The sequence below is a fragment of the Clarias gariepinus genome, chromosome 9 (genome assembly GCF_024256425.1).
Source record: "Clarias gariepinus isolate MV-2021 ecotype Netherlands chromosome 9, CGAR_prim_01v2, whole genome shotgun sequence".
NCBI classification, from domain to species: domain Eukaryota; kingdom Metazoa; phylum Chordata; class Actinopteri; order Siluriformes; family Clariidae; genus Clarias; species Clarias gariepinus.
The window spans coordinates 23,966,221-23,991,608 of NC_071108.1; the positions used below are offsets into that span (position 1 = coordinate 23,966,221).

Here is a 25,388-nt window from a genome sequence, read left to right on the forward strand (position 1 = left end):
GTGGGCTGGCGATCATGGCAAAATCCTTCTGCGAGGGCATTGCCCGGTATGCCCTACTGATCATAGGGCATACCAGGCAATGCCCGGTGGGCCGACGCAGATTTTTTAGCCGAGGCTGTCAGTCATAATTTTTTTTTTTTTTTTTTAAGTTTATTAGGCCAATTTATTTATTACCGCAACGGTAGAGTATCTGAGCCACAAATCATGTCCATTGGTTGACTGTCTTAAAGGACATTGAGCTAGTCCAATGAAATCTCAGGCCATGCCCTGCCTCCCTCCTGGCCAGCCCTCATCTCCCCTTGACAAAATCTGCTATTTTGAGTTCCACCGGAGTTCGTCTATAACAATGGATAAACCAGAAAAAGAGAGAGGCAGTAGAGTAAGCCCTACACACACGCAGAATGATGATAGCCCATGTAATTAACAATGAAAATGTTAAGTGTAGCCTACATCTTTACTAAATAATAAGCTATCAGGAAGATTTGTAGGCTAACACTGTGTAAATGCTCAAATTATTGCAGTCAGTTTAATTTTTATTCAAATTATTTAAATTTTATTCAGTTTAATTTATTTTATTCAAATTTAAAGTTTGAAACAAAACAGTGAGTGCATCTATCCTTTGATGTGTCATATTCTTCAGCATATTGTTTAAATAATCATGGTGGGCCGCTATGGCCAAAAATGCCACGGCCATTTTTTGGTCCCAGTCCAGCCCTGATTGGCACACCATCCAGGATGTACCCCGCCTCGTGCCACAAGTTTCCTGGAATAGGCTCCAGGCCACCCGTGACACTATATACAAAGCGGTATAGACAGTGAGTGAGTGAAAATAAAAATATAACTTTTAAAAATTGTTATTGGACTAGCCATCTATTCACTAATGGGCTGGGTTTAAATGGACTAAGTGACAGTGGGCTTCATTTTCACAAGCCTGCTACAGTACAGGTCCACCCATAGATGTCCAATAACTGATATTTAAGAACACTGACTTTTAAGCTGGAAAATGACTTTCAACTGCCCCCCCCCCCCTTTTTTTTTTAACCCATACACATATTTAACCTTAATCTTAAACCTTATACGATAATATGCATTTTAAAGAAATCATGTTTAAAAAAACACCCATCAGTTTAGAGTGTTTAAGTAAAGTTATCTCAACATAATGTGAAGAAGTTCTACACGAATGACAGAACAGTTACAGTAACAAAAAAGTATTTAGTCAGCCACCAATTGTGCAAGTTCTCCCACTTAAAATATAAGAGAGGCCTCTAATTTTATTCATAGGTATACCTCAACTATGAGAGACAAAATAAGAAAAAATTAAAATCACATTTTAGGAGTATGGTGGAAAATAAATATTTGGTCAATAACAAAATTTCATCTCAATACTTTGTTATATACTGTACCCTTAGTTGGCAATGACAGAGATCAAATGTTTTCTGTAAGTCTTCACAAGGTTTTTACAAATGTTGCTGGTATTTTGGTCCATTCCTCCATGCAGATCTCCTCTAGAGCAGTGATCACAGACTTTCAACTCCCTTTTTTCTTAGTGATTTTCTATGGGGTTGAGATCTAGAGACTGGCTAGGCCGCTCCAGGACCTTGAAATGCTTCTTACGAAGACACTTCTTTGCTGCCTGGGCGGTGTGTTTAGGATCATCGTCATGATGAAAGACCCAGTCACGATTCAACTTCAGTGCCCCTCCTGATGGAAGGAGGTTTTCACTTAAAATCTCATGATACAAGGTCCCATTCATTCTTTCCTTTACACGGATCAGTCGTCCTGGTCCCTTTGCAGAAAAACAGCCCAAAGCATGATGTTTCCTCACCCATGCCTTACAGTAGGTATGGTGTTTTTTGGATGCAACTCAGCATTCCTACTGTTCTCTTCCTTTCTGCTCCAAACACGAGGTTCTATTTTGGTTTCATCTGACCGTATGACATTCTCCCAGTCCTTTTCTGGATCATCCAAATATTCTCTAGCAAACTTCAGATGGGCCTGGACATCTACTGGCTTAAGCAGGGGGACACGTCCAGGCACTGCAGGATTTGAGTCCCTGGCAGCGCAGTGTGTTACTGATGTAGTTTTTGTTACTTTGGTCCCAGTTCTCTGCAGGTCATTCACTAGGTCACTAGGTTCTGGGATTTTTGCTCACAGTTCACTTGTGAATTAATTGGGAAGTGGGTATAGTAAGATCTTGCATGGAGCCGCAGATTGAGGGAGATTATCAATGGTCCTGTATGTCTTCCCATTTCTAATAATTGCTCCCACTGTTGATTTCTTCACACCTAGCTGCTCACCTATTGCACATTCAGTCATTCCAGCCTGGTGCAGGTCTACAGTTTTGTTTCTGGTGTCCTTTGACAGCTTTTTGGTCTTGGCCATTGTGGAGTTTGGAGTCTGACTGTTTGAGGTTGTGGACGGGTGTCTTTTATATGATAACGAGTTCAAACAGATGCCATTAATACAGGTAATGAGTGGAAGACAGAGGAGCCTCTTAAAGGAGAAGTTACAGGTCTGTGAGAGCCAGAAATCTTGCCTGTTCGTAGGTGACCAAATACAGTACTTATTTTACAGAGGAATTTACCAATTAAATTCATTAATCCTACAATGTGATTTTCTGGATTTTTTTTTATTTATTTTGTCTCTCATAGTTGAGGTATATCTATGATGAAAATTACAGGCCTCTCTCATCTTTTTGTGGAAGAACTTGCACAATTGGTGGCTGACTAAATACTTTTTTGCCCCACTGTATGTACACCTGCAATGAAATGAGTGGTTTCCATGATTTTTTAACACATTCTTTAAAAATAAATAAATAAATAAATAAAAATAATTATATATATATATATATATATATATATATATCAAACAGTAAAATAAGCAAATATAATTCCTTCATCTCACCATATCTCGGATCTATCAGATAAACACAAAGTAAAAGAAAGCCATCACCATATACTTTGTGCTCAAAATTATTTTTTATTATTGTAAGTAATTTTGAGTATTTGTGAACACTGTTTAATTTCATTTCTTCAGGGGTCACTTCAAAATTAACAAATAAAATTTCCCATGTAATATATTTGAATTAAATGTTGCAATACAGCAAAATAAGTTATTATAAGAATTGGGAAGTGGGTATAGCTTTTGGACCCTGTTCACTGCTCTTAAAATGTATTTTTATATCATTAATTTACCTGGTATATAGTCCTACAGCAATAAGCAATAATGCAGTATACTTGTATTATCACAGACTCACAAAGCTTGTTTAGTTGCTTCCTCAATCTGATGTTTAAATTTATTAATTGGCCAAACCACTTTGGATTGTTACATAAATGATGTCAATGTAATTTAGTATTTTTAAAAAATAAATAAAAAAAATTGGAGAAAAAAAAAGCAGAGCAACATAAAATTTGTGTGCACCATGAACATCTTAGTTTAACCTTTTTATTACATAATTTAACTGTATTGCTATATTAGTCTAATATGACTTAAAAGGGTAACAACAGAGCAGAAAAAAACACAACATACATAATCAGTCAAAATATTCCATAATATTACCTTTTTGATCAAAGCCGAATATATTTCTTATTTTTCGGCCAAACATATAAGGCAGCCAAACATTCTGTGCATTTTTAGTATTAATTTCTTTAGTATTGCATGAAAACATAATGTAAGAAGTACTCAAAAAAAAATGTCAGACAGTTTAGTCCTTGGCTATGCTAAACAACTAAGCAGTGTTTTACCAGTGCACAGAACTCACAGTAGAAATGCTTTACTCACAACAATGTGGGCGTTTTCCCCAAAAACATTAAAAATTTTGTGTTAAGATCATCTGAACTGACAGCCGCCTCTAGTGTTCAGGCCTCTTGTACCATTAGAGAAAACATAATTGCTGATTTATGATTTTTTTTTATATATATGATACTTGAGCCATGTGTGTGTGTATATATAGGTGCAGCCATGCTTTTGGGTAATTGGGCCCACCAGAATTTATAATCGTCAATTAAAACATAAATACATAAAAACATGATACTATTTGTTTAACATGCTAAAAGTTTCTGTGTGCGTTAATATAATGGGGAATCCCTAAAAAATACACAAAAGTGACATGGTTATTGACATGCACAATCCAGCAACGATGGAAAAAATAATCAGATAAGCAACCCTTTAAGGCTAATTAGGACTGTAAGAATTTACGTAAAGGAGGACAGTAAAAATCACACTTTTAGAACCCTTTGATTGTCAAATCTGAAAGTTAACCATTAAACTTTCACAATGAGCTGTTTGGAAGATTTGCAAGGAAAAAGCCCTTCTTGAGAATCTCAGACAATGATTCTCTGACTCTCAACAAGCATCTAGGACTGACGTAATTGGTCATGGTCAGGGGACACCAATAATGTTTTGGTCATGCATAAAACTGACATGTTTTTTAGCAAAAAGCAACTGAAAACAATTAAAAGCATCTGAGAATCTGATCCAATATGGCAGTAGATCATTGATGCACGAGGTATTGTGAATTTTTATAAGTACTGTACCAAAAACTTTCAGATCATCAGCTGGCTGCCTCTCCCAGGACATTCAAACTTAACCAAACATACTGCCAACTAACACATGAGCAAGAAACACAAAACCACTGTTTTGCAAAGGAAATGTCAGTTTCAAAGTTCTTTTCTAAATTTTACCTTCTTAAAACCTGTGGTTTAAAATAAAAAGGTTAAGTGTACATGCTGAGGGATCCAACATCCCTCTTAAGGTGTCTCTGATCTTGTACAGCATTACAGTAAGAGACTCACAGCTGTTACTTGTAATCACAAACTATTAACTTTAAGGATACTGTCCACACAAAAAAACGTTTTACAGAAAAAAAAACAGGCCCTACCCCAATGTTTGTTTGAGGGTAAAAAAAGGAAAAAAGAAAATATAAATAATCTCTCTATGTTAAGCTCTAAATATCACTTATTGCATGTGTTACTATTTTTATACACTGCCTAGACAAAAAATGTCATTGAACCACCATCAGTTTTCATTATGGCTTTGTTTTGTTTCATCAAATTATTCAATGTCACAACATTTATTTCCATTCAGAGCTGCTGCAATATTGGGCTAAGCTCTTGTATTGATGATAGGACAACCATTTTGTTTAAGATTAAGTAAAGCACGTTAAGATAAAGATTAAAGCCAATTTTATAGAATGAAAATGGTTCCTCAAAAAAACTTGTTCACAATTTGATCCTAAGGAACGTTGGAATATGGACGTGCCATCAGGGGGGAAAAAAATCCATTGGTTGGATGACCTTGTCATTCAGTACATTCAGGTAGTCAGCTGACTTAATTTTATTGCCACATTACTTTTCTGAGCCTAGACTTGAGCCCAAAATCATAATACTGCTGCCAGAGGCTTGTGCAGTGGACACTATACACAATGGGTGCACTGCTTCAAGAACTTTCCTCTTCTTACACTGACATGCTTATCGCTCTCCAATAGGGTCAATCTTGACTCATTAGACCATACAACCTTTTACCATTGCTCCAAAATCCAATCTCTCTGCTCCCAAAGTCCCTACTCTTTTTTTTTCTCGATTAGCTTCGCCAGGAAGTGGTTTCTTATGGCCACACAGCAGTTTAGTCCAATACTATGAGTTCTTGTTGCATTGGACACACGGAAAGGTTCTTACCTTTACTAATAAACAGAGCTGTTATTTCTACTGGATTTTTTTATACGCAACTTCATCACACATTCATTTCTGATCACTATAATTCATGACATTTAAACTTTTTGTAAATTTTATGGTCCAGCACTATCCTTTACAACCACACGGTAGGTCTTCTAACATGGTTGCACAATTCACTACATTAGCTGATTTTATGTCATTTGAAGCACATTATTCACTGCAATATTTTATACAATAAAACTCTAAGAAGTATTTGCTTATTTCAATCCATACAGCACCTTTTTTTGGCCAGGCAGTGAATATTAATTTTTGCTCATTTCTTAAAAGGGTCTATATGATTATGGCGGGAACAGGATAAGAAATGGTGACCCATCAGAAAACATAAACTGACAGAGATAATGTAATAGGCAACAACCATAGACAACACAAAGAACATTTATCTGCTTACCACATTGAGTACTCATCATCAAGTGAGCACTTTTTCTAATACTCTTTACTCTTGTCATACCCCTTTCTGTTTGGACAGCTTCCAAAACAACTCTTAAGTGTTCGGAATTGCCCTGTAGTGCACACTATAAAGACAGCATTGCTGATCATGCACTGTTAAATTCAGTGTCATTACTATTTTCAGTTTCCAGTCCTCCAAGGTCATTAGTTAGGTATGAATTTACAGAAGACATCCTGAGCTTAACTAGTGTAAGGTGCCAGGGTTTGTTGAAACCAGAGTTCGTACCAACACAGCAGTATGTATATCACGTAGGGGTGGTGGTGGTTTTTTTATGGTTACTGAAAAGATTCAAATATTCATATTTAAACGAAAAGCAACTATACACACACAAGAGACTCCCAACTAATCTTTCCAGCATGCTGATATACACAGTAGCATGGACAACCACATGGATAAATGAATGCTGGATGCATGGAGAGGAATGAGGTATACTGCTAAGGTTTATATAAATGAATGCGAGCTACACAGCATGACCTGGATTAAAGTATATTATTATCCCATCATGTATGATGGTGTTCTTGGTTTGGCTCCTCTTCCTTTCTATCAGTCTCCTTGATTATAAGAATAAACTTATGTATCCTTATGAGCAGCTGTAGATGATTCTTACATTCCTTCACAAGTTGTATGCATGTTATGAGTGAAGCTTTTCCATGTTTATTGAAGAGTGCAATCCTATTTCTTGACTGTGCGGTGAAGCTTTCCCTCAGATCAAATGTCCAAGCTTTGTTCCCTCGTTTGATTGGTGCAAGGTTTCAAGTTCTTCCTCCTTTGTTGGGGTGGGGTAATGTATTCTGTTTGTGCAAAATGTGTGATGTCATCAGTTAGGGCACATTTCTAAAACAAAACACTCTGTCTTCGGGACTTTCCCTGGGCTAAATGAGAGAGAAAAAAAGAGACAGACAGAGATAGAAGACAATATGAGGACAATTTTTTTAATAAAGACAATAAATATTTCTGATAAAATCCAAAATTTTTTTTGTTAAGGGCTCATTGGGGATTAAGTTCATTTATTTCGCTTATAAATATAGCCATTAACACTAAATGTTACAAGAACTGTATTACGCGAGAAGGTTCATTTAAAAAGTAAATAGGCTTGTCATAAAAAATGTAAAAAAGTAAATATTATTTAACATAAAATCTCCAAAAGCCCACAAGCAACAAAGAGCTCTTACTTTAAATGAAAAAAAATAATAATAATAATCTGGACAATTTTTCTTTCATGTCGCACTGTAAAAACTTTCAGTGACTTTTTTTTTGGTCTGTGGAACATAACATACTTTTAAAATTCAAAAGACCTTTTGCCTTTACCTTTTTAATTACCTTTTTGCTAAGGAATAATGAGATTTTGGGATACTACGCTCCAATAATTGCTTATTATCAATATTAATTAGTAGTAAACTTAAAAAACTTTAAAAATATAAACTGTTGAAAGGATTTAAATCTAAATTGTTAAAAGAAAAGGAAACCACTAAAAATGGTTCAATATAATTCAAATATAATTATATTACATTTTTCTGTAAATTTATTTAATGTTGGCAAATATTTATATACAGCATATTTATGAATAATGAATGATTTCTTAAAATTGACTTAAGGTATAATGTAATATATGTACCTTGATCAAAAATATTATTTAGTTCAATTTTATTCGTATAACAATATTAACAATGTCATTTGTGCAAAGCAACTTTATACATAAAATACGTGAGAAAAAATGTATGAATCAAAATGATCGGATTATGAATACTATGATGCCACCTTGTGGTTCATGATGTACCTCTACTTCCAACTGTGTAGAAAGAATTGTTTTAATTGTGTACTTTAAGTTTAAATATAAGAATCAACCGCCTAATCAATACCATTTTTTTGCCTTTTTACATATAAAAGAAAGTGCGTTTATAAAAACCTGAAAGAGGAAATTTACTTCTTAATCTATAAATGTGACAAAAAAAAAAAACACAGACTCAAGTGTTAGCACAGTACGGACAGATGAAACAGGACATTGAGGGATTTAAGTCATTTACAAATTACAAGGAACAAAGACGAAACACTGAGATGTGATGGACAAGAAGAAAAGAGAGTGGTAAGTTACCAGAGTGGTACAATGAGTCAGCCAGTAGAGGGGGAAGAGAGAGCAGGATTCAGCTTTGCTCCTTCTCTCTGCAAATATTCCAAACGCATGGGAGCCATCTTATGGGGCATGGCTTAAGGGGGCAAGTTGGGCATGGTTTCAGAAAAAGGGGAATGAACAGAGGAAAAGGCAAAGCAAAACAGTATTTAAAAAAAAGGTGAGAGACAGACAGAAAGACAGAAAACATTGAACACGGTCTTTCACAGAAGACAACAGATGTACAGGTTTTGTACAACAAGCCTGCCTATTAAAATCCTGTTGTACAGACACTTCAGTCAACATTTTTAAGAATACACCACATTCCAGCCATTTTAGCACATTTTTTAAGGGGATTCAGAAAGGTGGCTTTGGCTTTACAGACGTATATACTGTATCACCTAACATGATTTAAAAAAAGGTTAGGGGAGCAGTCAGAGCAAATAATTGTCTGCATAAAAGCCAATTTATAAGGTACCATCATTTAGATATATTTACTGTGTATTAGCTATTTTCTCTGGTTCATCTACATTATTATATACACTGATCAGCCATGACGGATGAAGTGAATAACATTATCAATTATATACCAGTAAAATGGTGACAGGATCATGGGCACTGAACGCTCATGTGGCTATGATACAAACCCGCCACAACACCCTGTGCACCGCAGCCCAGCAGGCAAACAGCTCAAGGGGTCTGACCCGGCCTTCAAACTCTCCAGATTACAATCCAATGGGATGTGACAAGTCTGAAGGGCCACGAAGGGCCCACCATACAACCTAGAACACTAAACGAATTCGCTACCATTGTTCTGGTGCCAAACACCACAGCACCCATCAGAGGTCTTGTGGAGCCATGCCCGGAGGGGTCAGAGCCTCCCACGTAGAAAAATGGGCAACCCAATACCCAAGTGGTTTTGAGTTTAATGGTTTTTATATTATGTCAGATCTGTGTATATCATTTCATATAAGCACTGGCACTAATTGTTGTGCATCATTTTTCATGTACCCTACCAGTTTAAAGTTTGGACATGCCTTCAAATGTCATGGTCTTTCCAGATTTTTATTCTTTCTACACTGTAAAACAATACTGAAGGCATCCAAAGTATGCAATAATCTCATTTGAACAGTTGATATTGAGACGTGTCCGTCAGTTATACTCTGTGAAGCCTTCATAACAGCTCTGATCCGAGCTGCTATTACTTGGTGATTTTTGAGGCTGGTAGCTCTAAATGAACTTCTCCTCTGCAGCAAAGGTATGTTTTAGTCTTTCTTTTCTGGAATAGCCTTCATGAGAGCCAGTTCCATCATGGAGCGTGATGGGTTTTGCAAATGCACTTGAAAATACTTTTCTTGCAAGAATTCTTCCAGAAAGTCTGATCTTTATGTTTTAAAATAACTGACTGTTGAGTGGTAACCTAATTATCTAATGCCATATATGTTATTTCATAGTTTATAGATTCAATTAAAAAAATCAACATTGTTGTAGAATGTAGAAAATAAATCCAAACTTGTGTCCAAAACTGTGAACCAAAAGGTACACCCACAAGTCGACTGCAAGACAGATATTTCTTAGCTGATGCACCAAACACAATAGTGTGTATGTAGCCTGTTAACTACAAATTTATTATATACATTTACTGTAAGTACACATTAAATAAATACTTATTTTTTTCCACATACAAATGTGTATGTTGTTCTCTAGCTCTTCATATGTCAGTATGAGTTTCTGACTGATGGTGGCTGAATACAATTAATAGGTCGACTCTTTCGTCCCCTACAGTAACGTGGAGTCTTTGAAAGCAATCAGCGACACATACCAATGCCACACACAGTTCCATGTCAGTACAGCAATGGTTGGGTTTATTTTCCAAGCTATCAGTCAAACTTACCTGACTCAGAGTATGTTGTTGTACGTTTTCCTGGGTCCTTCTGAAGTTGGATCTCCTTCACCGAAAAGATCGAGGCCGCTTGAGAGAAATTTTCAAAGTCAACACCAAATTGTACTGGTCAAAAATATACATAAGCAGACGAACACTTTCCAAAACTTCCAAAGAGGCAATGTTCCAACTTCTAACGCCTATATACATTAGATATATAAAAATATGACCTGATGGGATATTAAACCAGTGATACTATCTATTATAACATCCATTTTACATACACTTCGGATCTTACACATTTTACACCGTAAAAAGAAATATCTGTGCACTGCAAAAAAAAAGTCAAGTAATGCAAATATCTACATGAAAGGTAACTTGTGTCATGACAGAGTAGACATGCAAATATTTTGCTAGGATACCCTGAGAAAATAATAACCCCACCCTAGCATACAATCCCAGATACATGTTTGAACTATTTTAAATTTGTGGTTTTGTAAAGATGCAGTATTGTTATTCCTAGTTTTTACTTTTTTGAGCAACCCAATAAATTCCTTTTGATGGGCGAAGGTTTCAGTGTTTCAAACAGTAAAACATTTTTAGAAATTTCCCCACTGTCGTACATCTTATCTTAACACAGGGAATTATGAAATTTTCTCAACCCTAAGCTGAAGTATTTTGGTGAGCAGAAACACATCTGCTCTGGCAATGTACAGAAGAATCTAAACCTCGAACAATACTGTCCTCTTTCTACAAGGGCTGAAAATGGAAGTAGTGAAGTTAAACCAGCTGATATGACACCAATCAGACTCTTCTGAAAGCAATGTTAACCTGCTAAAACTAAAGTTTAAAGTTTACAAAGGCAGAGACAAACACTACAAAACAGAGAATGTTTAGTATTTAGTCCTTACTGTCAGACAGTTGCTGTACTTGCTCCCCCAAACTCTTGAAGTAGGGATGCCTGAGCGCTTCTTCTGCTGAGATGCGCTGCCTTGCCTCAAACTGCATAATTACACAAAACATTCATATTTAATTGCTCTGCTGTCACACAGCATTATATTTATTATTATAATTAATTTATTATATATCATTATTATCATAATTACTATTATGTAATAGCAGTGGCAATGTTGATATTGTTATGTGAACATTCTGACCTGTAACAACTGCATGATTAATTTTTCACCATCACTGTCTATCCTGTAAATAATGACATAAAGGACATAAATTGCAATATCAGTATAAAAATGCACACGTGCGCACACACACATACGTGCGCACACACACACATACGCGCGCACACATGCAAAGAGATGCATATATAAATATTTACATATATGATTCAACTACAAAAGTTCACAAATCTATGCATGCATGAAGACACACCTGGGTGCATGATTCACAAGAGGTTCGGGGTGATAGCGAGGGAAGTTATAGTTTCTGAACTCTTCATTGGTACTGACCCCTGGCCAGGTCTCCTCAGTAGGAGTGCCTGGAGATACATATTAAATTAAGCAAAAGATGCATCGAAACACAGCGAAACACACCACACACAGTGACGTCTACACACATACTCTATGATGCACATATGGAGCTGTGTGATGAAGGAGACTTAGCAAAATTCAGTGATCAAAACAATGCACAAAAACTAAACGAAACAGAAGTATGTACATATCAATGCACTTCTTACCAAGGATACGGAATATTAGATGAAGTTCATCCTCCACTGTGGACCCGGGGAACAGAGGCCGTCCTGTAATCATCTCGTAGAATATGCAGCCAACCCCCCTATATACAAAAATTAAAGGAATGCGAGTAACAGAATGAGATAACATCTGATTCAGTGCATTGTTTTATGCATTATATTATAATTAATTTTTTTTCATAACTAAATCAAATTAATTTTATCTTGTAATTGTATTTAAGTTAAAAGTGTGTAAAACTAATGAGCCACCCCTCTTTTATTTACCTTAAATAAAATTAGATTATTTAGATTAAATTTAAGAAATGGGAGCAAAAGTCTTACTGTGACAGGCTGCAGTGCCTAAACATACAATTAAAAAAAATTAGTTGTTTAGGTAACAATCTCAGCAGCAACCTCATTTCCCCTCTCTTCTGTTCCAACAACTCAGCGCTCAGCATCACCAGCTTACTAATCACTGGCCCGATCATCTGTCATCATCTGCACCTGTTTCTCACTACCTCATACCTTGAGTTAGATCTTTTCATGCTTGAGCAATTCATAGGTCTTAACAAACAAAAAACATTCCTCTGAAACTGGTCAGGTATAGGGACTGCACTGAAAATGAAAAGTTAAAACTTGCCTAAATGAGAGACAAAAAGCCCTTCAGGAAGTCAGGAAAACTATTCCTCAAGACTACATTAAAAATAAAGCCTGGCTCTTTACATGCAGATCATGAAGAAATAAGGGATGGCTCAAGTCTTTTGCACAGTACTGTAAAAATACTCATTACTTAAAACTAAACTCAGGTTTAGTCAGAGAGCAGAGGAAAACCAAAGTATACGATATGATTTCTATTTTCAAGAAAGCAATATAATATTTGACAATACCACTAAATGTTAAGACACTATATACAGTCAATAAGTATTTGGACAAGAACATATGTTTTCTTTGTCACTGTACATGACCACAGTGGATATTAAATCAAGCAGTGAAGATGAGACTGACTCGTATTGGGCTCGTATTTCAAAACACTCGTAAACCAAATTTAATTTTCCCATAAAAAAAAAAAATGGAAACTTAAATTATTCATTCTACAGCCTAAAAAAATAAATACATAAAAATAATTAACACAAAATATTAAGTAAAAATAAAACAAATTAACCTGCACTTTACCTTTAAAAAAAGTAAAAGACTGTTGTTCACTTCTAAATTATTAAAGCTTCTCCGCTTTTTTTTATGTTTCTTGCGACAGAGTAACAGCTTGTTAATTGATGCTCATGTAATGATGAGATGGACAAACTGGTTAATGCCTGTTCTTTTATTTTCTGCATTGTCAGGTTATGGTACAAACTTTCAGGTGGATCCTGCACTTAAATCCAACAAAAAAAAAAACTACTGAAGAACAAAACTCAAGCTCTATATTCTAACTTGCATCTCGCATTCGCGTTCACACACACACTGGACTGCATTACCCACAATGCATCTCCCGCACTGGACTACACTTCCATTAACAGCGGTCATAAATCATCGTCTCTCTCCCGCTGTTTTATCTGAAATTAGCAAAAAACATCACCTATGACACTCGTGTGAGCGCAAACCAACAGAATTACTGCTGTAAAGTAAAACAAATGACCCAGCACCTTACCTCTGAAAAGATTTGCGACAGAGTTTCTTCGGAGAGCAGAGTGTGTGTCTCTTGCCTTCATTTCTGTGCGCGCGTGTGTGTTTGTGAATGGGGGTTTCACACACACACACACACACACACACACACAGCCGGCACAGTGTCAAATTACGCTCGTGCGCGCACAAACACACCGCGATGAGAAAGAAAATAGATTTTTAACCTCTGTATTGAGAATTTCTTTTGCCTTACTCGTGCGCACACACGTGTGTTATAAGAAACAGTACACGCACTGTACACACGCGCTTCCGAAAAAATGTTTTACACAAACACACACGGGGTCACAGTGTTATAGTAAACAGTACACGCGTGCACGGATGTTGATTATATTAGTAAGAGACGAGCACTAAGACCCAGCAGGAGAGACGATTCCGCAGCCCAAGAGAGAAAAACCATTGGCTCAGTTGTGATCACGTGACGCTCGGCGTCAAAACAAAAAGCGCATGCGTGAAACATGATAACAAGACAATCTTTGCTCGTCTTGCGGAACACTCTTAAACCGTGTTACTCGTAATCCGAGGTTTCACTGTATTATATGTTCCAAAGTTGGTACCACTTTTTTTTTATTTTGGGGGGTTGGTAAAGAAACAATCATATCATCATAATGGGTCTTAGTATTAGGCAAAAACTACCTTAAACAAACACAACATTTTTTACCTTGTCATTTTTTTATTTAGCAAAAACTTGAGGCCTATCTCTAGGAGCCCGTTTCTTACTGTCCTCACTGTACACATCAACTCAGCTTCAGTTTGTCACTGTGTTTGAAGGTCACTTCATGTCATCTTACGGATGTTGGTTGTTGATTGATATTTGAATGAGTTCATGGGCATCCCTGTCAGTAGAAAATTACTTTTTGCCCTCCGCCTGTCTGTAGCTTTATTGTCTCCAGTGTCTGCTACTTGACCTTGTTTGTGTGTACTGATGTCTTTAATATGTTAAAGATGGAAGCAGACTGACGTATACTGAATCCCTGTGCCAGTACAGCCAGGATAGAACCCTTCCAATCTTTACACAAAACTTTTCTTTTCTACTCTTTCTGTATCCCAAAAGAAAACAAGTATGCTAAGTATATTAAAACCTACAGTAGCATGCCAGCCAAAGCGTACTTCCATGTACTTGCTCCAGACTCATGACTGGAATAATGAATACGTGGTCAAAAGTTTTGAGAATGACACAAATATTAGTTTTCACAAAGTTTGCTGCTAAACTGCTTTTAGATCTTTGTTTCAGTTGTTTCTGTGATGTACTAAAATATAATTACAAGCATTTCATACGTTTCAAAGGCCTTTATCGACAGTTACATGACATTTATGTTAAGAGTCAGTATTTGCAGTGTTGGCCCTTCTTTTTTAGGACCACTGCAATTCGACTGGGCATGCTCTTAATCAACTTCTGGTCCAAATCCTGATCAATAGCAACCCATTCTTTCATAATCACTTCTTGGAGTTTGTCAGAATTAATGGGTTTTTGTTTGTCCACCCGCCTCTTGAGGATTGACCTCAAGTTCTCAATGGGATTAAGATCTGGGGAGTTTCCAGGCCATAGACCCAAAATTTCAACGTTTTGGGCCCCGAGCCAGTTTATCACTTTTGCCTTATGGCACGGTGCTCCATTGTGCTGAAAAATGCATTGTTCTCCACCAAACTGTTGTTGGATTGTTGGAAGAAGTTGCTGTTGGAGGGTGTTTTGGTACCATTCTTTATTCATGGCTGTTTTTTTGGCAAAATTGTGAGTGAGCCCACTCCCTTGGATGAGAAACAACCCCACACATGAATGGTCTCAGGATGCATAACTATTGTCATGAAATAGGACTGATGGCGCTCACCCTTTTCTCTCCAGACAAGCCTTTTTCCAGATGCCCCAAACAATCGGAAAGAGGCCATCGGAGAATATGACTTTGCCCCAGTCCTCAGTAGTCCATTCACCATACTTTCTGCAGAAGATCAATCTGTCCCTGATGTTTTTTTGGAGAAAAGTGGCTTTTTTGCTGCCCTTCTTGACACCAGGCCATCTTCCAAAAGTCTTCGCCTCACTGTGCGTGCAGATGCACTCACACCTGCCTGCTGCCATTCCTGAGCAAGCTCTGCACTGGTGGCACTCCGATCCCGCAGCTGAATCCTCTTTAGGAGACGATCCTGGCGTTTGCTGGACTTTCTTGGACGCCCTGAAACCTTCTTAACAAGAATTGAACCACTTTCCTTGAAGTTCTTGATGATCCTATAAATTGTTGATTTAGGTGCAATCTTAGTAGCCACAATATCCTTGACTGTGGAGCCATTTTTATGCAAAGCAATGATGGCTGCACGCGTTTCTTTGCAGGTCACCAAGGTTAACAATGGAAGGACAATGATTTCAAGCACCACCCTCCTTTTAACATGTCAAGTCTGCCATTCTAACTCAATCAGCCTGACATAATGATCTGCAGCAGGTCTTTTAATGACAGCAATAAAATGCAATGGAAAGGTTTTTTTGGGATTAAGTTAATGTTCATGGCAAAAAAGGACTATGCAATTCATCTGATCACTCTTCATAAAATTCTGGAGTATATGCAAATTGCTATTATAAAAACTTAAGCAGCAACTTTTCCAATTTCCAATATTTATTTACAACTTAAAACTTTTGGCCATGACTGTACTGTATTCGTTTAAACCTGGTGTGTTGATTCTAGCTTTTACGCAGAGACTCTGAAATCAGGCCGAGAGCTATGGAGCTTTATACTAGAAGTGAAGTAGCCTACATAAAATTTAGCCATAACACATTAGAAAATACATTTTATAGTTTAAATATGAAATATACCTCATGCCAATGAAAATAAAATAATAATGATAAGAACAAATGTACGCAATGATGCAGCTTACAGCCATGAATTCAACCTAGAAGTGGAAAACAGCTGAGTTAATCCAGAAACAAAATTGTGCCTGTCGCCAGTTTCTGATTGGCTGATATTGCCCCTCCTCTAGTCTCTGGTTGGCTGGAATTGTGGCAGAGTTCTAACGCTTTATGATGTTAAGCGCATGGTAGAGACAGGGTTCAAACACACACAAATGAGCTTGAACACAGAAAAGTAAGTTTTAGCTCGCAAAAACATGTTTGAGTACATGTGAGAGAGGTAGTACACTAAATATAACCATAAATAAGTATATTCAAACTTTAGTGAAAATAAACTGAGACTACCGTATTTATTATAATTTGTATTCTAATGTATGCTTTCTTTACATTGTTACGATGATTATTTCAAGAAAATATATTTTTTAATATGCCAAAAATAAATTAAAAAAGTTCAAATAAGTGTGCTTTGAAAATTACACTGACCTTTCATTTAAAGTATATTATATTTTCCTATAACATGTTTTTGGAAAGTGTACTATAATACAATTATTTGTACTCAGGGTTCGTTTTTTGTAATTATGATTGCAAAATACCATACAAGATTTGACTATATTTCTAATAAATGTGTATTGTTTTTTCACTAGAGATGCTCAATGTTTTTTTTTTTTTTCCAGTTTCCTCTGAGGTAATACTAGCACTGATTTTGCCATCCAGTTGGTGACATTATTAGAAAGACCTGATGCTAGTCACAGGAGTGTTTTTTATACCTTTCCTCATTACGTAACATTTGATTGAGGTGATCATCGAATCAGTATCCCATAAAGCAGAATGTGTGAGGTGTGTAAATAGGTGTGTGTAAAAAAATGTGTTAATAAAAGGTTTTGTACATTTTATTTAACATTTTTAAATATTTAAGTTGTATTGTTGTACAAGTTTGAGTGCCCTTTATTAGATTTTTTTGGGGAAAATATACTTTTGCTTAATTGAACTACAATCTTGGGTTTGTTTGACTGAAGAGCTACAGTATATTTATCAATTAGTTTGCTGGCTCTGATCAGTAATCTGAAAACATAGTCTTAAAAACAGTTCACTTATTTAAATCAATTACACATTTTTTTTCAAATAAAACCTGATTATAACCCTTTATAATTAATGTTTGTTTCCTTGATTTATTTCAGTTTTTGCATTTTAAACTAACACATAATACACACCAAACTGTCTAACTGTTCCAACTCTATGTCATAGCTACGGAGGTATTACAGATAAAATTTGCCACCAAATCTAATTAAGTTAATTTCACAGACTGCTGTGTTAATGTTATATAAAGGTGAGAATGGAGCTAGAAAATGTCATACCTACCAATTCACAGAAGCATGCATCTCGCAGGCAAGAGGATAGACAGTACACCCTGTAATTTCAGTATAACTCAGGCCTCTCTAAATACATAAACACGGTTTTACCTACACTCCACCCAAGGCCTCTACATGTAGTCATTGTGAGCTATAAATATAACCACCTGTTTTGATCTATGATACTATAGGCTGTACTCTAGTGTATCTCTACTTTCACACAAATAAGAGACTAAATGTTATATTGGCTCATCCATATTTTGAAGCAGTCAAGATATAAGAGTAATCACATAGTACAATAGGCAAAATGAATGTTTTATATACTGTATATGAAAGTGTCTCACCACATGTCAATAGGAGTGGAGTATTCTGTTGATCCAAGTAACACATCAGGTGGCCGATACCAGAGTGTGACCACCTCATTAGAATATGTCTTAGTAGGTACAGACTTGGCTCGAGCCAAACCTGCACAAAAAGAATTCATAATTATGGTCATGAAACATTTATTTAAAAAAAATATGTGGATGGATGGATATATACACTCAACAAAAATATAAACGCAACACCTTTGTGCTCCGATTTTTCATGAGATGGACTTAAAGATCTAAAATTCATTCCAGATACACAATATTACCATTTCTCTCAAACATTGTTCGCAAATCAGTCTAAATGTGTGATAGTGAGCACTTCTGCTTTGCTGAGATAATCCATCCCACCTCACAGGTGTGCCACATCAAGATGCTGATCTGACATCATGAGTAGTGCACAGGTGTACCTTATACTGCCCACAATAGAAGGCCACCCTGGAATGTGCACTTTTGTCTTACAGCAAAATGCCACAGATGCCACAAGCATTGAGGGAGCGTGCAATTGGCATGCTGACAGCAGGAATGTCAACCAGATCTGTTGCTCGTGCATTGAATGTTCATTTCTCCACCGTAAGCCGTCTCCAAAGGCGTTTCAAAGAATATGGCAGTACATCCAACCGGCCTCACAACCGCAGACCACGTGTAACCACACCAGCCTAGGACCTTCACATCCAGCAGGTTCACCTCCAAGATCGTCTGAGACCAGCCACTCAGACAGCATTGGTTTGCATGACCAAACAATTTCTGCACAAACTGTCAGAAACTGTCTCAGGGAAGCTCAACTGCATGCTCGTCGTCCTCATCGGGGTCTTGATCTGACTCCAGCTCGTAGCCGTAACAGACTTGAGTGGGCAAATGCTCATGTCAATGTTGTGGATCGAGTGGCCCATGGTGGTGGTGGGGTTATGGTATGGGCAGGCGTCTGTTATGGACAAAGAACACAGGTACATTTTATTGATGGCATTTTGAATGCACAGAGATACCGTGATGAGATCCTGAGGCCTATTGTTGTGCCATACATCCATAAACATCACCTCATGTTTCAGCAAGATAATGCACGGCCCCATGTTGCAAGGATCTGTACACAGTTCTTGGAAGCTGAAAATGTCCCAGTTCTTGCATGGCCAGCATACTCACCGGACATGTCACCCGTTGAGCATGTTTGGGATGTGCTTGACCGGCGTATACGACAGCGTGTACCAGTTCCCACTAATATCCAACAACTTCGCACAGCCACTGAAGAGGAGTGGACCAACATTCCACAGGCCACAATTGACAATCTGATAAACTCTATGCGAAGAAGATGTGTTGCACTGCATAAGGCAAATGGTGGTCACACCAGATACTGACCGGTTCTGAGTCCCCAGACCCCCAATAAAGCAAAAAACTGCACATTCCAGGGTGGCCTTTTATTGTGGGCAGTATAAGGTACACCTGTGCACTACTCATGATGTCAAATCAGCATCTTGATGTGGCACAACTGTGAGGTGGGATGGATTATCTCAGCAAAGCAGAAGTGCTCACTATCACACATTTAGACTGATTTGTGAGCAATGTTTGAGAGAAATGGTAATATTGTGTATCTGGAATGAATTTTAGATCTTGAAGTCCATCTCAAGGAAAAATCGGAGCAGAAACAAAGGTGTTGCGTTTATATTTTTGTTGAGTGTAGATAGATAGAGAATAAAAAGCATTTCCCAGAAATATTACATCAGTCATAATTATAACCACTGTATACACTTTACAGTGTATAATTATTGCTACACACACTTAATTGTTTGCAATAAATATTTGAGAAAATAAATCTTATAAACTCAATGCAAAAAAAAAAGTGCACATACAGGTTAAGGGTTTCAAGTAATGTTCACATCACTCATCAGGATGCAAAAAAGTTGTGACTCGGATCAGTGGTTTCGGATATTCATAAATAGCTGACCTCCTAAGATTTTCACACTTAACAGTCTTTATATATGAATAAAAATGTTAAACATTTTTCTTAAACAAAAATTCATGAAAAACAATGATTTTTTCTCCTTTGATCTCTCATTAAAAAGGTGTTTCCCCTCCCCCCTCCAGAGAACACTCACTCACTCAGTGTTGTTTATTAAAGAAGAAAGTTTAACATTTTTATTAATATATAAAGACTGTTATTAGATTAGAGCATTTAGAGCGGCCTGGAAGGGGTTCAGTAACTCCTCACAAAGCTAATGAGCAGAAAAGCATCCCTGCATGCAAAAAACATCGAACTTTGAAGTAGATGGGCTACAACTTTAGAAGATCATACTGGGTTCAACTCTTGTCAGCCAATTAAGTTAAGTTTGAGTTTATCATGGGTACATTTTTCACATCTGTACACTGCAGAGGCTACACCAAATATGTTGTTCTGTTGGTGTTATGGGGTTGCTTGACTTTTTGCCGAGGGTGTTTTGGAATTTAGGGTTTCCCATTAATGTGTCGATCAGCACAGTTACTTTCTGCTTCAACATCCTTGACACACACAACAGTGCACTCGAATATATACCCAGTACCCGCTCTGTGGCCAGGGCTTGCACATAGAAGACTCAGGATCAGAAATTTTAAACACATGCTGCCAGTTATCACCCCATCAACTTAATGGTGTTCTATCCTATTGACCAAACATTATGTAACCCTAGGAAAGTCTACAAATGCGTATAAGAAGTCAGAATTTGAGTTATTCCTGCCAAGTAACTATAGCACCCCATGATGTTCCCTGGTGCCACTTATAGTATCGTCACAGTAAGAAAGTTCTTGTTTGAGTTGTCCAGTTTCAGTGAGTCTGTACCCACATTAGCCTCAGATTTTTGTTTTCTGCTGAGAGCAGTGGAACCTGATGTGGAACCTGATGTCTGCTGATGCAGCTTATTCACCTCAAGGTGTTGTTTTCTGCTCACCAGGATTTAAAAGAGTGCTTTTTTGAGTAAAAAAGTAAGTTTATGCCAGCCTAAACTAGTCTTGTATCTCTTTCTTAATTTCTCTCAGCCAACAAGGTGTTTACGCCTGTAGACCCTCTGCACACAGGATGGTTTTCAGTTGTTTGCTTTTTGCACCGTTATGTGTAAACTCTCGAGACTGCAGTGTGTGCGAAAATACAAGCAGTTCTGCAAAATCTGAAATGCTCAAACCAGTGCATTTGGTCATCAACAACAATGCAACAGCTGAGGTCTTAATAATACTTTTTTCACTAAGCTGTTGACAGTTGATTAGATAACTAGTTACCTGATTGAATGAGCAGGTATTCACATTAGAGTGGATTGTGAGTGCATGTGTATGAGTTTATTATTTATGCATGCATGTTCTGGCACTGTGGTTGTACATACTCACCAAAATCTGCAAGTTTGAGCTCTCCCCTGTCATTAATGAGCAGATTCTGGGGTTTCAAGTCTCTGTGTAGAACCTTGCGGCGATGGCAATATGCTAGTCCACGCAACAGCTGAAAGAGGAAGATCTAAAGCACAAATATCAAGATGGGATTTGAGAAAGAATTCACAGGTAGTAAATGTAACCTTTTTTTCTTTTCTTTTAATTTCAGGTTTTTCTTGTTACAGGCAATTCGGTTCTGAGCTAGGATAGCTCCAGAATATCTCTATACTGTATCTGTTATATCTTTAATGCAATATTTATTATAAAATAGAATATTATACCTATATTTAGCAAAGAAAAGACGTTGCACTATAAATTACATAACGACGTTCACAAGTACAGTATGTGTAGACTTACTTTGACATTATGAACACACATGATGCTCCCACAGTCATCCATGTACTGCTTTAGATCCCTCTCCTAAAATTTATCAGGAAAAAAAGCATGTTAAAAAAAGTACAAACTCTAACCAACAAACAGTAATGACACCTACACCACCTACACAGGTGTTTAACTGATGTCATCTACTCACCAGGTACTCAAAGACCAGTGTTAGGCACTTGTCCGTGTGAATGATGTCATGAAGAGTGACAATGTTTGCATGTTTTAAATCCTTCAGGAGGGATACTAAATTGTTCAACAAAAAATTATTTATTTCACACATTTGTATAATTGCTTTTATCCATTAATCAGTATTTAAGGTTTGTATGAGAGGAAACGTTGTGAACATGCTGCTTCTTTACCTTCACGGATGGCAGTGCACGGTGCACCCTCTTCATGCTCCAGCCGGATTTCCTTCAGCGCCACCAGATTATCAGTCAGTTTACTGCGGCCCTTATACACTGTTGCGTAGGTTCCCTGTGAAGGGGATGGTATCAAGTACATCACATCAAGTAAATCATGAACCCAGAATCCATCACTTCTTGTGTCTGCATGTTTGGATTTATTTATGGACTTTTTTTTTGGTTTCTAAAGAACAGGTTCCATTTGTATAAATATTGGACTTAAGGTTATAACTTATTCTCATGCTTTTTAAGTGCATGGATGATCAATGAGCTTGTTAACTAGGGATTGGTTCAGTTTTATAGCGAAATCCTTTTGTATCATGTACAACATCAAAATCGATTTATAAAAAAAAAATAATAATACATTTATATGCATTGTTTGCATTTGTAGTGGTAAAATGTTGCAGTTCCTCTATAATCCTAAAGGTGGTGCTCTAAACTATTCATACATTCGCAGACAGCACAATATCCTGTGCGGTTCTGAAATTTGTTCAGAATTGTAACTGAAATCATCATACTAACGGAATCGCAATACAAATTGAATCAACACCTGGTCACAGTAATAAGGTATCAGCTGATCCCTGGTGATTGCCGTAACAGTACTTATACCACAGGACTGCTGTTTTCCCCATTCTGACTAGTCAGAGGGTGCTGAGTAATTTTCCATAGCTCTGACACTGGCTAATGCAAGGAAAATCAGGTGTGTTAATCTGTTCTTTTAAACATATTTTTATAGCAATCGGTCTTTCACAGGAACTTATATGGAACCACACATATTTTAAGCCACTGAAGAAGATAATATATATATATTTTTAGCAATGATATACAGCTCCAGTCAAAAGTTTTTAGTTCATAGTGCCAAGCTTTTTATTCAAGTCCTTATTCAATGTTTTTTTCCCTTCATTTTTATTGTTTTGAAAAAACGTGGAATTATGTTTTAACAAAAATGTGGTAAATAAAAGAATATGTACTTTATGTATATTTTCGATCCATCAAAGTAGACACCTTTTGCTTTGCTAACAGCTTTGCACTCTCTTAGCCTTTTCTCAGTCAGCATCATGAGGTTGTCACCTGGAATGTTTTTCCCAACTATCTTAAAACTATCCCAGAGGTGTTGAGTACTTGTTCACTGTTTTTCCTTTATTTTCAGCGACATCTTAAAAACCAAACCATCTCAGTTGGATTTAGATCAGGTGATTGTGAAGGCCAGGTCATCTGATGCAGCACTCAATCACTCTTCTTCTTGAACAAATAGCTCGAAGTTAACCAAGAAAATAAATGATGGTCCCACTAGGTAAATCAAATGGGATGGCATGTCGCTGCAAAATGCTTTGGTATCCATGCTGGTTAAGTGTGCCCTCAATTTCGACTAAAGCTGTGTTCCATTCTGAAGTGTACTTCACTCCAGATGTCACTTCCTCCGTGCATTACTATGATAACATAAACACCTTAAATATCTGTTGCTGCTACTTTGAAAATTTCACACTACAGATAGTAAGATATTAAGTATTGAATATTTTTTAAACAAAAACAAACTATTTAAATGTAAATAACTTTGAATTTTTTTTTATTAAAATAAGCCTTTTTTTTTTTTTTTTTTTTTTACAGATTATTAGCCTAAGGATTTCTTGATTAAATTAAATTTTGAATTATTGTGTCCTATCAATATGATGTCATCTTTGATATTAATGGTAATGAATACATAAATCCTTTTTGAGCTGTATTTTTTCATTTATGATCCAGTGAGACGGAATGACTGATGGGAAATTTTTCATTCCCTTTCCTGGTTAGGTGAAGACCTGTTGTTCACTTGTTCACTACCTTTGTGCATGTCCTTTTAAACTGAGCAGATCCACTCCCTGTGGTTTGGAATGACACTTAATATGGCTGAACACCCTGTCCAGTATACTTCGCAGGGGACTTCAGGTCAATCAGAACGCACATTATCTCTTGGGCTCTAATCTGTGGTGCTGTACGTTTTGAGGCAGGTCAGGCAGCAGAGGAAGATCTTGGTTTTCCTTTCCTAGGACAGGCCGTTTTATCATAGGGTTTAATGATATTGGCACCTGCACTTAGGGATGCGTCAAATTTCAACAAGATTTTTCGAAAATTTCGAGATTAAGAAAATCAGAAATGTCACACATTAACTCTTGACAAGCCACAGCCGGGAACTGAAAACCATTCCAGGTGACTAGCTTGTGAATCTGATTGGAGGCCTTCAGTATTATTGTACAGTGTTGAAAATAATAAAAATAAGGAAAACCACTGAAGGATAAAGTGTGTCCAAATTTTTAAACGGTAGTGTATATATATATATATATATATATATATATATATTACAGTATATAGACATTGCTCAGGTGACAATTTTTAGGTAATCTGTCTTGATAAATTCAAAAGAAAATTTGCTAAGTGTTTTGGAAGAGCACCAACCCATGCTGTAACTGATTATACACATTTCTTGCAGCAAATGCATGTTATATGGAAACTGTATCGATTTACCAGCCCTTATACCATGTTAACTCACACACTAAACTGTGCAATTAACTATGATTTATTTTCAATGACTGTTTAGGCTTCCAAAAGATTAAAAGATGTTCTTGTTTCACATTAGAAATCCAGTGCATCCATTTGCTTTACATGGGCCCTCACTATGCCCCTCACTAAAAGCCCAAACTCACCCTCTGCCAGGTTGTGGCATTTACCTTTTTTATACATATTTTTATTTATTTATTTATTTATTTATTTAACGGTTTAAAAAATATGCTGTTGAAAATCTTAAGTTAAAAAAATGCCAGATTTTTACAACGTCAATGCGTAATCATACCAGTCATCTAAATATTGTAAAAGAAATTAATTTACATTTTTGGCATAGTTGAGCAACCCTTAATGTACATAGATAATTGCTGCGTGCAGCTTATTTCAGCCACCCTCTACCCTGCACAACAACAGAAAGGGTCCACCATCAGAGCACTACTAATCAAATATGTACAGTAAGTCAGTGTAAATGTACCAGACATAACAGCAATTATTAAATCAACCTGCATTTACTGACATTACATGTAAGTGTATAATTCAGCGCTGTATCTTTTATGATGCCAGTTTCTAACCATATATCTGCTGCTCAGTATTTTGGATAGTG

The 25,388-nt window shown here is 36.7% G+C and overlaps 1 protein-coding gene across 6 annotated transcripts in view; it reads right to left on the reverse strand.

The window, feature by feature from the left end:
- Positions 1-2,986: 2,986 nt before the first annotated feature.
- LOC128529934 (cyclin-dependent kinase 17-like) overlaps positions 2,987-25,388 on the reverse strand; it is a 38,597-nt gene continuing 16,195 nt past the window's right edge. For 3 of the 6 annotated variants that reach the window (XM_053503557.1, XM_053503554.1, XM_053503555.1), the window contains 12 exons: positions 22,205-22,319; positions 21,994-22,088; positions 21,819-21,881; positions 21,423-21,546; positions 18,057-18,177; positions 11,860-11,957; positions 11,556-11,661; positions 11,327-11,369; positions 11,081-11,171; positions 10,182-10,259; positions 8,273-8,384; positions 2,987-7,052 (listed from right to left, as the gene is read on the reverse strand). In XM_053503557.1, the coding sequence (XP_053359532.1) occupies positions 8,290-8,384; positions 10,182-10,259; positions 11,081-11,171; positions 11,327-11,369; positions 11,556-11,661; positions 11,860-11,957; positions 18,057-18,177; positions 21,423-21,546; positions 21,819-21,881; positions 21,994-22,088; positions 22,205-22,319 (1,029 nt within the window). In that variant the 3' untranslated portion in view covers positions 2,987-7,052; positions 8,273-8,289. The remainder of the gene's footprint in view (positions 7,053-8,272; positions 8,385-10,181; positions 10,260-11,080; positions 11,172-11,326; positions 11,370-11,555; positions 11,662-11,859; positions 11,958-18,056; positions 18,178-21,422; positions 21,547-21,818; positions 21,882-21,993; positions 22,089-22,204; positions 22,320-25,388) is intronic. The other 3 variants (XM_053503558.1, XM_053503556.1, XM_053503560.1) reach the window with 2 other exon arrangements.